The 12,783-nt window shown below is 45.5% G+C and overlaps 1 protein-coding gene across 1 annotated transcript in view; it reads left to right on the plus strand.

Moving 5' to 3' along the window:
- The window catches only part of TNFRSF21 (TNF receptor superfamily member 21), a 28,637-nt gene extending 16,091 nt beyond the window's left edge, over window positions 1-12,546 (plus strand). The window contains exons 5-6 of the mRNA XM_033145577.1: window positions 9,823-10,036; window positions 11,148-12,546. Coding sequence (XP_033001468.1) covers window positions 9,823-10,036; window positions 11,148-11,377 — 444 coding nt within the window. The 3' untranslated portion in view covers window positions 11,378-12,546. The remainder of the gene's footprint in view (window positions 1-9,822; window positions 10,037-11,147) is intronic.
- The last annotated feature ends 237 nt before the right edge of the window (window positions 12,547-12,783 follow it).

Genomic DNA, 12,783 nt, shown 5'->3' on the forward strand with positions numbered 1-12,783 from the left:
ATCCCTGCAGTGGGGTGAGCTCCCGTTGCTCTGTCCCAGCTCCTGCCAACCTAGCAGTTTGAAAGCACGTCAAATTGCAAGTAGATAAATAGGTACCGCTCCGGCGGGAAGGTAAACGGTGTTTCTGTGCACTGCTCTGGTGTTGACTGTTGCTCAGTGTCTCACCCATGCCTCCAAAGTGAAAGGAATAGTTTCCATGGGGCAGATGGTGGGGCTTCAGTGCCTTGTGTGTAATTAATTCCTTGGCTCATCCCTATGACTACCGGAAAGAGAATAAATGAGGCAAAATGAGGAAGTGTGTAGATTTGCCCAATTCAAGCCAGCTGCAGAATTTGGTTACTTGGTGCAGAAGTTTGGTAACAGTTTTGCATACAGTCTGGGGTGTTGTGTTCAGTACAGTGGTACCTCGGGTTACAGATGCTTCAGGTTACAGACTCCGCTAACCCAGAAATAGTACCTCGGGTTAAGAACTTTGCTTCAGGATAAGAACAGAAATTGTGCTCTGGCGGTGTAGCAGCAGCAGGAGGCCCCATTAGCTAAAGTGGTGCTTCAGGTTAAGAACAGTTTCAGGTTAAGAAAGGACCTCCAGAACAAATTAAGTACGTAACCAGAGGTGCCACTGTATTCCGTTAGTATCCATTCCTACTCCAGTACGATATCTGATAAGAAGTCATCATCTGATCTGGATTTTTCATTCCATTGTCCCAGTGCACCATTCTGGACAAGGTTCATTTGAGTCCTCTGGTTTGGCATGTTTAAAAACCACTTGGTGCAGTAGTACATGGGAACAGGAGAAGCAGCCTTTTGCTGAGCTCAGCTGCTGGTTCATCTAGCTCAATATTGGGCTGGCATCAGCTCTCTGGGGTTTCAGAGGGGATAATCCCATCCCTGCCAAGAGGGACCTCCTTCCGCATGCCGAGCAGGTGCTCTGCTGCTGAGCTACGGCCCTTCCTTCTCCACAGCTGCAGTTTGTCCAAGAACATCTAAGTGTGTACAGTACTGACTGACTCTTTGGCAGAAAGCCAACGGTGTTTCATAACAGCCTCCTAGTGTTTTGTTTACAGTACATGTACAGTCAGCAGATTTGCATGACATTTTTCCTGCATAAATTGGGCTTCTAAAAACTATTATTGCACGAATGCCAAAAAACTGAAGGAAAGGAAAGCAGTCCCCTTGAGTGCATCAGGCTGGCTGGCTCTTTGTGTTCCCAGACCCTTGTCCCCATCCCCAGGATACTGTAAGTTGTTAGGGGTTCAAATAGACTAATACTCCCTAATTCTTCCCCTCCCTTTTTAACTGACACTCCCAATGTTTCAAAAGTCCTGAAATATTGGTATTGTCAGACTGTTCTGGTTCTTGTTTGCAAACCAATACACTTCTGTGTATCTGGGAGGAGGGAGAAAGGGCCCTAAGTATGCAGAAATGACTGGCTTGTTTTGGGTGGTCTTGCTTTGCTTCCCAACCACCAAAGTTTGGTATTAGAGAGAGCAAATGGGGCTTGCAACAAAATGCTGCAGTGTGACAAAGCCCCCAACAGGAATGCTCCTGTTCAAGCTGCGACCAGCCAAGAGCATTATGGGGGCTTCCCTGCACCGCACCCTTCTGAAAGCTTTCATTCTATGTGAGAGGGTTTCAACCTTCTTGGGTCCACGGCTCCCTTGACCAACGACCTTCTTTCTGCAGGACCCCCGTGGGACTCAGGAGCCCAGCTACATCACCCCTTGCATGCAGAGCTGGCAGCCCTTCACTCTTTTTCAAACACCCTCCCTTGTAGAGTGTTCCCTCAGCCTCCTCCCCTCTCCCTTCTCCTTGGGACTGCCGCCACCCCTAATCTCTGATGTGCCTCCCAGAGGCACCATTTGCCTGGGGAGCTTGTAGCCAGGGCTGGTGCAACAAACAGCTGTGGAAGCCTTTGGGAGGCAGAGACACAAGAGGGCATCTGAGGAGGGAGGGAAGGAAAGAGGGGCAGAGGGCAGTGTTGCCCAAGGCACCCCTGACCATCATTCAAGGCACCCCAGGATGCCACAGCACCCGGGTTGAAAACCACTGTTCTATGTGATATAACATGTGGAAACCACCAACAGGGGTGCACAGGAACTGGGCCACAAACCAGCAGGAGACTCAGACTCCTGAAGACATTTTACTAGCCTGCTAAAAAGGCTAGTCTCCTGTAGTTCCAGAGAGGAAGGTAGAGGAAGGGAGGCATTCCTCTGTGCTGTGCTGGCCATAAGTATAATGTCAAGGCTCCCTGAAACCTGGAACCCATCCTGAAGGTTGGCCATAAGGAACTGAAATATGTATCTAGACCTCTTGTTCATTCTTCCTTGTTACTTTCAGTGTATCCTGGCCATTTGGTAATAGAAGTCCAGCAAAATTGGTGGAGCTCTTTGTGATGATGCATGTGTTAGCAAAGCATGTTTGTGTTGGCAAAATAGTTATGCCTCTAAAGATTTGCAGCACAGTTTTATTTATAACAAAATCGAAAATTCTTTCTAGTAGCACCTTAGAGACCAACTGAGTTTGTTCCTGGTATGAGCTTTTGTGTGCATGCACACTTCTTCAGATACACTGAAACAGATACACTGCCTTCTGTTTCAGTGTATCTGAAGAAGTGTGCATGCACACGAAAGCTCATACCAGGAACAAACTCAGTTGGTCTCTAAGGTGCTACTAGAAAGAATTTTCGATTTTGTTTTGACTATGGCAGACCAACACGGCTACCCACCTGTAACTGCAGTTTTATTTATCTTAGCAATGGCAGAGTTAAGAATGTCCTCCAGTCTCCCCATAAAATGAGTGGGAACTAAGTGTTCTCCATTTTTGCCATATTTATGCTCTTTGTTTCTTTCCTTTGTGCATTCTGTGTCCAAAACTTTTGGAGACTCTGTTTGTATATCACACTAGGAGAATCTCTTTAGGTAATTCATATCATGCTACCTTCTAAAGGAAGTGGTGCAATGATCAGAAGAGAAAGGAAGCTGGCTAAGTAGGAAAACAAGATGCCCAACAAAATATATGTGATATTGCAGGACTATATCATTTTAATGTAAGTTCCCTAGCAGCGGCAAAAAAAAAAAAACCTGGACATGTTATTCTTGGGCAGCTGTGACAGCTGGGAAGTTGGAAGGTTTTTTTTTTTTTACAGCTCTGCATTCATCCCTTACCAGCAGAGCAAGTTGTGGCTTATGCTAGAAAGTAATGGAATTGGGTCACTAATCTCTTTAGTAAGCTGTACTTAAGTCTTTTCAGTCACTTCCACGCACATCTTAATAGCTTCAGGGAAGTACAGCAAGGTCTTTCCTTTGTAAGCTCACCACGAAAAGTGAACCCGTGGAAGGTGTCCATTTGGTTATGATAACTTCAGACACTTGCACAGTATTTCTCCAGTTCAAGCAGTAGCATCAGCTTAGTGGGAAAATGCCAGTTTATTTTATTGCATTTTCCATGAAAGCAATTCCCCCCACATCTTCCTCAGTCAAGGATATAGCATCTTCTCTGTCTCAAGCGCTGGTGGCGCTCAGAGTGTAAGGCTGGGAGACGAGCGGTCCAGTTCATACATCTTGATTTGAAGGCTCCAGGTCTTGGGGAATAAAGAAATCTTTCCAGTGACTTTGCCACTTGTGCACTTCATTGGCCTCGCTCCCTTGCTATTCTGCTCCCACACTCAGAATGACTAGATCTACTCCCCTCCATTTGAATTTTATCGTATGCATTCAAAGGGAGATTTGTTCCAAACCAGACCCTCATTTCAGCTCTGAGTAAAATTTAGTTGTGTGGAAACTGGTTTTAGAGGACAGCATAAAGTGGGCAAAATCAAAACCTGGTAGAATGGGGGGAGTGATTGTTGTGGAATTTGGCCTCGAAGATCAGTGCAAGGGCTCCTAGAATTTCAAAACACTGTTTTTGCGCCATTTTTGCCATTTTCATGTTCTTTTAGGGCCGTTTTTGCCGCTTTTAAGTCCCACTTCTGCATGTGTGTGCCTTGAACTCACGTAAATGGCAACTTTCCTGTACCAGTTCCTGGGAATCACAGCTGGAGAGATTGCTGTTGTGCTTCTGTGCATCTCATAGGTAGCTGGTTGGCTACAGTGAAAACAGGAAATGGGGACTGGATGGGCCCCTCACTTAATCCAGCAAAGGAGGTGGCAGTTGTCTAGGCTGTGCAAAGCATGCTGCAGTCTCCATTAAGCGTGATGAGCGTATAACAATAAAAACTGAATAGATCAGTTGTTTCATTTACTAATCCTACATCTGTAATGCCTGCAAATGATTATTGGTCATTAAAATTGTCCAGAAATCTAAGTCTTAAAAAACATAAAAAGAAAGGTATTACACTGGCAAATATGGAGCACTTTCCCTTTTATTTTTCAGTGTTGTTGGAACTCAGAGAATTCCTGCTTAGAACACAAAGTATACTTCTATAACACAGCTGGCCCAATCGGCATCTGTATGGCCTGGCTGTAGAAAAAGGTTTCCTTCAAGGACAAAGTGCTTTTCAGATTTGAGGTGCATTTTACAATGAGCACAGTTGCACTGGCTCTTCAGAGAGCATCTCCAGCCGTGCTTGTTCTCACAGGCATCAATGAAGAAATGTAGGTTAAAGCAGGATTAGCCTTCTAGACTTCTGTGAAATCTCAATCACCAAAGGCAGCACAACCTCGCAAGTAGCCGCTGTGTGTGTGTGTGTGTGTGTGTGTGTGTGTGTGGCAGTGGTGCTGGAGGGATTTAGCAGCCAGCAGGTGCCTGTTTCTTGAAACTTAAACTATACACCATCTTCTTGAATTTGCCCTATTAGGAAAGAGAAGGGAATTTAATTGAGGACAAATGCAATTTTGGAAAAGGCTCAAGAAGTTATGCAAAGAGATTCTCTTTTGCAGAAAATGTTCAATTGTAGTATATTTCCATGAAAAATCAATTTCTACAAATGCATAAGACAATGAATTGAAGCAATCATGGTGAAATTGGGACATTTCAAAGACCGCAGGTCCATGTGGTCAGTAAAAGAAGGAAATTCTAGCCAAGTAATTTGGAGCAAAACAGCGGTCAGTAGACCATGATCTTTATTGTTGCGCAACAGGTCCCCACGGGAGTAAGGAACCCCAAGCATGGGGCGACATTGACTTTTAAAACTTCCCACAAAATCCCAGAATACAGTTTGTACAGCATCATTGATACATCACCTTAACATCACTGACATGTCACAAAAGTGAAGGGGTAGACAGAGGTTACACTAATTCAACCTTGGCAAACATGTCCAGACAAGACCTTGGTACAAGATTAGCATAGGCAAAAACATGTCCAGGCACCCCCTCGTGGGGTTATTGGTTTGTTTTTGTTCGCATTTTTAATTATGTGTTTCGTGTTTTTTATCTTGTATTTTTTATGTTGTGAACTGCCCTGAGATCTATGGATAAAGGGTGGTGTGCAAATTTAATAAATACATAAATAAAAATATTTTTTAAAATACAGGATTTTAGCAGAGAATTGCATGACTGGGATCTGATTGTTTAGCCTAAAGACTGCCTAGAAGGAGACACACAGAGTCTGGAGTGCTGTGGTGGATTATACTGGGTTCATGGAAATATTTTATTAGCAGTCATGGGAGCTAATTGCCTTGAGTAACTGAGAGTAACAGTATCTGCTCTCTTGTGCGTCCTCTTCTGTCCTCCTATGACCCCTTTTCATTTCCCATTTCCTGCCAGTGCCAGCTGCTCCTGACACAAGCCCAGTCAGCCACATTGCACAGAGCCAACCCTTTCTTTGGGAAGGACTAGGAAGCCAACCCGGTTCTGCTCTGGGCCCAGATGCTCCGTGCTGCAATTTAGGGAAGCCACAGTGCTGAGAAGCAGTTTAGGAACCTGCTTCTGAGCCCAGTGGAGATTGGGCCGACTGCTTGAACGAATGGCTCAGAATGTGTTTTTATTGCCATTAAACCTACTCACTTTAACAGCAATGATTCTGTATATTGATGGTTCTGACTGATTGTGGAATATTTACTGATTTTGCATTTCATGTTTGGGCCATGTATTGAGGCCTTTTTACTGGTGGTTAGCACTATTAATCTCTCTTTACTCAAACTGCCAGGAACGCCACAGCTATGAATGTTGGGTTGACCAAAAAAGTAGCAAGCTATCTCTAGTTAGCGAAGCAGTAAGTATTTGGATGTTTGCAAGACCTAGCACCCTTGACGGAATGCTTGCGAGCTGCAGAGAGGCAAGCAAGTCCTGTGCTCACCTTGGTCTAATGAGTCCCACCACTGCAAGGCCCTCAATGGAAAGGAGGCGGGCAGATACTCCCTGAGCCCAAGTAGAGCAGAGTTTTCTCCTGGGGGTGCGACCTGGGGTTCAAATGTCATTCTCCCCAGTGGAAATGACATGGATAGTGTTAATTTCCACCTGGGGCTCTGTGACTAGTGGTCCCGGCAGGAAGAGGCCCTCCACCAGTATCTGCTGCTCCCTTCCCTGCCCCGTGTCAGTTCCTGGACCTTAGGGAAGGGACGGGCAGCAGAATACAGTGGTACCTCAGGTTACCAACACATTGGGTTACATACTCCGCTAACCCTGAAGTAGTACCTTGGATTAATAACTTTACCTCAGGATGAGAACAGAAATTGCATGGTGGCGGCAGTGGGAGGCCCCATTAGCTAAAGTGGTACCTCAGGTTAAGAACAGTTTCAGGTTAAGAACGGACCTCCAGAACGAATTAAGTTTGTAACCAGAGGTACCACTGTACTGGGCTTTGGGAGCAGTCCTTCAACTTTGTGTGACTGTTTTGTTTGAACACTGACAAATATATGGCCCCTTTTGGGGTGAGCAGTTCAGTTGCTTGTGCATTCCTGTTTCCAGCAAGGAAGGCAGTAGCTACTTAGCGGGAATGCATTTTTAAGGCTTTGATCCCGATTGAGCCTGAGCAAGTGGCTTTTCTTCTTGGTTTAATACAGTTCTAATTCCTATTAATTCTCTTTCCATGCCATATTCATACTGGCCATAGCTCAGAAGCAAAGCACATATCTGATGCTGACATCCATTGCCCCCAACACCTTCCATTAAAAACATCTCTGGTAGCATGGCTGGAGGTACATGTAGCCGCAGGAGCATTTTAGCCTCAGCCTTTGGCATTGTCTCTGAGCATGGCTTCTCTCACACACAGTATTCTGTAACAGGTAATGAGATTGTAGCCTAGCACATTCTTTAGCATGCCAGTTTCCCACCCACAAAGGGAATTTCCAATTTTATGAGCCCCTCCTGCGATCTGGTCCACCTTTCCACCTCATTCTGCTGCCTCTGTAGACCTAGCCTCCATTACGTGTGCTCAAGCACAAAACCGTGCACAAGGGCGCACATTCAAAGGGGGAAGAAGAAGAGGACGGAGCTTCCAATCGTCTAAGCTACCAAATATTAAAGCCCAAACAGCTGCTGTATAGGAAATTTGTTTCTGCTTCCCTCTTTTTGCATGTGGGACCTGCACGTGCTCAGCAGAGTTCACTTGAGTTTTAAGACACTTCTACATAAATGCCGCTTTGTTCAAATTGAGAATTGAATCGGCTAGCTGAGCACACTCTGTGTGTGCATGTGTTTATTCTCCTTTTGTTCTTGGGAACCCTCCCCCCCCTTTAAAGCAAGGCTCTGTGAGTGAGTCAGTGTTCAGCCCCTGCTGCAATAGACTTGCTCTTGATGTCAGAGCATTAGGCAGGTTGCTGGCATCCACAGAGGATCCTAAGAAGCTCTTTGCCCATCTAGTGGTTAAATAATTCACAGTTTTGCTTAACCCCCCCCCAACTTATGCTGTGTGCACTTCTTTAAAAATTCACTTAAAAGTATATTTCTTTAAAAGCAAGGTTGTGGTTTGGTCATTAACACTTCTGTTGTTTGCTTGGAAGAATTCCTGGAAGAACTGGATTCTGAGAGCAGATTTGAATCCCAGCACCTCTGCGAGAGGCTCTGCTGAGGGTTTGTGGGGAGTTCTTCTGTGTTGAGCCAGGTGGAAGGAAGCAGCAAGGTGGCGCCAGGTAGCCACCCCCCAGCCATACGCATGCACCTGTCTCCCGATTTCCACCCATAGAGTGCAAGTGTCTCTAAGCAGCGGGGACTTCATTCAGGGTTGCAGCGGATCACACAGATTCCTGGAAGAGGAGGAGGAGAGGTCTATGGCTGCCAGCCACGATGGCTCTGGTGGCAGCCATGCTTCTGAGGACCAGCTTCAGGGAACTGCAGGAAGGGAGAGCGTTGTGCTCCAATCCTGCTTGCTGCTTTCTGACGGGCAACTTCAGCCACTGTGAGAGCAAGATGCTGGACTGGATGGTCCCTTGGCCTGATCCAGCAGCTCTTCTTAGGTTCTTATGCCAGGAAAGCTTTTGCATGAGCAACCCTTATGTTGTTTTGAATGTCTGCCTTATAGTTGACATTCTTCTGTAATGTTTTCTTCTGGATTGTGCACACAGAGAGACTGTTGCATAGATGCGGAAGGGAAGAGGCCAGAGGGAGGAAAACCTTTTTCTTCTCTGCCACATACATGGGACCATCGGCGTGTGCCCTAGGGGAGGGGGGAGGGGCAGAGGGAGGGGAGCCACCGCCTTGTACACATACATGGGAAAGCAACCTTGCATTCAGAGGTGCTTGCCTTTCCCTCCTTTAATGTTGCCTGCAGGCAATTAAAAGACAGTACAGTCGTACCTTGGAAGTCGAACGGAATCTGTTCCGGAAGACCGTTCGACTTCCAGAACATTTAAAAACCAAACTGTGGCTTCTGATTCGCTGCAGGAAGCTCCTGCAGCCAATCAGAAGCCATGGAAGCCCCATTGGACATTCAGGTTCCAAAAGAACGTTCTCAAACCGGAAAATCAATTCCGGGTTTACGGCGTTCCGGAGCCAAAATGTCTCGAGTTCCAGGGCGTTTGACAACCAAGGTACGACTGTATCTTCTTGGGGAAAGGGCAGCCTCTGCTTACTATTCAACACAGGCCACTTTTGTGCAAGTTACTGATGCCTCAAAGCCATTTATTAGTTTTAGTGTTTAACGGAAACCCAAATGAGTACCTGTACATTCAAAAGTAAATGTTGTAAACTACTGTAAGATGGCATGCAGTTTCATAGTGCAATGAAACCAGAGCTTTTGCCCTCCTGAAGAGGGTCAAGCAACTGCCTCAGGCAGCAGCAACAGACAAGGCAACAGGAAGGGAGCTTCAGAAAGCGAAGGGTTGTCTGTCGCTCCCTCTCCCAGCATGGGGGAGGGGCAAGAAGCCCTTGCAGAGTGCAGCCCCCAGCCCCCCAGCCCACATGCTCAGCAGTGAAGCTTTGCAAGGGGTTCTCCTTAAGGTTGTTCCACCCAGCTGTGAATGTTAGACCGCGGGGGTGGGTGCAGAGAATGACCTGGCCCACCAGGCCAGAAAAGTTCTCCACTCCTGCCCAAAACCAGTATTTATTGGCCTGTGATTTTAAACCTGAGTGAGTGAGAACCTGCACTGACTCATCTTGTGTGTATGCTCTGAAGTCAGCCCTGTTGCTGTAACTGCTTCATCATGAGGATCAATCATCGCATTTTTTCTGCCCCTGAATGAACAACAACCCCCCCTCCCCCCCAAAAAAACCAGTACAGGAAAGATTGGCAATGTCCTTTTATTGGCCCCACACTCAGTTGTGGAGCGGGGAATTTCTTTAGCTAATAAGCTTTTCATGTTAATGCCGAATAATTCTCTGCAAGTTCCCCTAGAAGTGGATTGGCTGGCGCTTCTTCTCAGCCGTGCAGGGTGGGACCTCTTGCACTGCAGAGATGTAATACTGCTGACTCCTCATGTCCAATGCATTTTGCGTCCTTGTCTTTCAGCTTGAAGTTGACAAATCAGCTCTTCCTGCAAATGCTGCTCCTCTAAGTCCTAGCCCAGCTCCACAGCCAGATACAGCCATTATCCCTGTGGATCCATCTCCCTTGGAGAAGAACAAGTGCTTTTTTGTGGATGAGTCAGAACCGCTTCTGCGTTGTGATTCAACTTCCAGCGGCTGCTCCGCTCTGAGCCGAACAGGCTCCTTTATTACCAAAGGTACTGAATTTTGCCAGTCTGAAATCTCATCTCATGCTTGTAGTGTTTTTTTTGTCAGATTTCAAAGTAAACGGAACAACAGTAACGTATTAGGAATGCAGACTTAGATTTTGTTGCCCAAAATACAGCAGTGTTTGTTTCTAAACATTTCTTTTGATGATTATCACCCATAAGGCAAGCTTTCTACAAAGCAGCTCTGTTGTTGATTTTATGCTATGCCAAACATTTTAAAATAACTGCAATGGTTAGTTCCATTTTTTCTTGTCATCGCTCAAGGTGCAATTCACAATTCCCTCCCACTACTTTATCTTAACAAACCTGTATGGCCCAGGTGGGTCATCTGGGGTAACATTTTCTGTAGGCCAGGCAAGAGGATGCTGAGCTACCCTGATAGAAGGGCTTGGAAGAACCTTAGCCACAAAAATGCTGGAATCTGAGCTGACAGGAAAACATGATAGAAATAAGAAGAAGCTCGGGGTCTTGCAAACAGGCCTTTAAGTTCGCAGGAAGCAGGATTCTACATGAACCAGATATGGATGGATTAATGAGCAGCATTTGCAGAGCAAGTTTAGGGATCGGGTGGGCTGATTTGCTGCAAGAATGCAGACTTCCCTGTTGGGTTGGATCCAGACTTACAGATCATTGCAAACCCTTGTTATTCCATACTGGAGGGTTTGGGACGAAGTGGAGGTGTCCTTCCATTCAGTTCTGCTTGGTTGTGCCATTGGAGGTTTTACTGTTTCATCCTTGGCCTCTGTTAGGTACTTGCAGCTATCAGGCTGCCCTTAGGACTCTGGGATAAGCAAGAGCTGGGTGGTCTCCATTTTTCAAAGCATTATGCCCACCTGTTGCTGCAGTTACACACAGATTTCTGGTTAGGCAGAAAGCAGGTGTAAAGAGAAATATGGCAGTCTTTATAGTATAGTAGAATTTCCATTGATTAAACAGTGTCTGCTCTAAGCATGTTGAGAGCCTGGATCCAACCTCAGGAGTGTAACTTATAGTTTGGCTCTGTGCTGAGGCTTCAGTTTGCAGTTGCAGAGGTTGCCATGGCCAAGGGACTTCCGGCAAATCCTGGGTTAATAGCAAAGCACCCTCTTTCTTTCCACAGAAAAGAAGGATACTGTGCTGCGACAGGTGCGCTTGGACCCCTGTGACCTGCAGCCCATCTTTGACGACATGCTTCACATACTGAACCCGGAAGAGCTGCTTGCCATTGAAGAGATCCCACAGGCAGAAGATAAGCTGGACAGGCTTTTCGAAATTGCTGGTGTCAAGAGCCAGGAAGCAAGCCAGACTCTCCTGGATTCGGTCTATAGCCACCTGCCTGATCTGCTCTAGGCTGGCCCACCAAATGGTTGCACGCTGCACACACATTCTGGCTGCTACTTGCGCTCGCCGGCAGGATATTTTGTAGAACTTGTGGCCAGTATTTTCTTGTAGGTTTTGCTTTTTTCTTCCTTGCCGGAGGAGGGAGGGGCAATGTGTTTATTATCTGAATTAAAAGGTCTTGTTTCCCCCTCTTAATTACAACATTTTAACCTGTCATTCTAACCACTTAAAAACAACAACCACAGATATTCTTTTCAATTTTATCTGTTGAATTTGGACCGGCTTCATCTACTTCTAATCTCATCATCAGTTAGGGGTGTTTTTTGTTCTGCTTTTGATGTTGTATGTGTGGTTTTTTTTTTTTTAACTTCAACTTGAAATACATATATTTTTTCTCATGGCAGGTAATTTTAATTCTCGTTTACTGCCCTGCTCGTAACTGGAGGCTTATGTGAAAAACGGTTGTCAGTTTGATCAGCTTTTCTTAAGACGATACAAAGAAAAAGCACATTTACTGCTGGATGATTCCAATTGTTGATGTTTTTTGAGCTCCTTGTATGGTTTCCACGTGGACAAAGCAGATATTGGTGGGTGACTCCTCCAAAACATGTTACATGTAACTTCTCCAGCCTTCAAGATAATGACATTTTGGTCTGCAGATGAATGTAATTCTGTCCACTCAACTCAAGAGGAGTACTTTGCCTTGCCATTTTAGGATTTCAGTGGTCTTGGTAATTTGGGTCATTTTTGGAGTAGCACCTGGAGCTGGACTCTGGAAGGTAAACAAGAACCCTGGCAGTGCCACATTTCTCATTCTACAAGACTTATTGATTTGTGCTTCAATTTTTTTGTCTTTTTTTTGTGTGTGTTTTTTAAAAAAATCTATATATACAGATATGGCCAATAGGTTTCAAATACCTCAGTTGGTCTTTGCATTTCCCCCCTCCACACAGACATCACTTTTTATTAAAAATGCTGCATTGTAAGAAATCTGCCTCTATTATATTTGCAACTACCATGCCAGTAATAAACCAGTCCATGGTAATGCTTACTTTGGAGAGGATATTGCAAGGTGGAATGTCCTACCTTGCATGGGGAGGGGAAGGAGAGGATGACGTTGAAAGAAACTTGCCTTCTGGTATACTAATTTATTAATAAATAGGTGTTTGCTATGTGAAGATGTTTCTGTCTTAACCACCATCCTTTGTTGAATACCTTGAAAACAGCGTTCTCAATGCAGTGGCTGGGATTTGAATGTGTCCTGTTCCCCCCCCCCAACTTGTCCAGTCTTGAGACTGCAATCCTGTACTCACTTACCTAGGAGCAAGCCCCATTGAGCTCAGTGAGACTTACTTCTGGGTAGATACGTGTAGGATTGCATGTGGTTGGGTCAGTGATGAATCCACACAAGACAG

This window comes from Lacerta agilis, chromosome 3 (genome assembly GCF_009819535.1).
Source record: "Lacerta agilis isolate rLacAgi1 chromosome 3, rLacAgi1.pri, whole genome shotgun sequence".
NCBI classification, from domain to species: Eukaryota; Metazoa; Chordata; class Lepidosauria; order Squamata; family Lacertidae; genus Lacerta; species Lacerta agilis.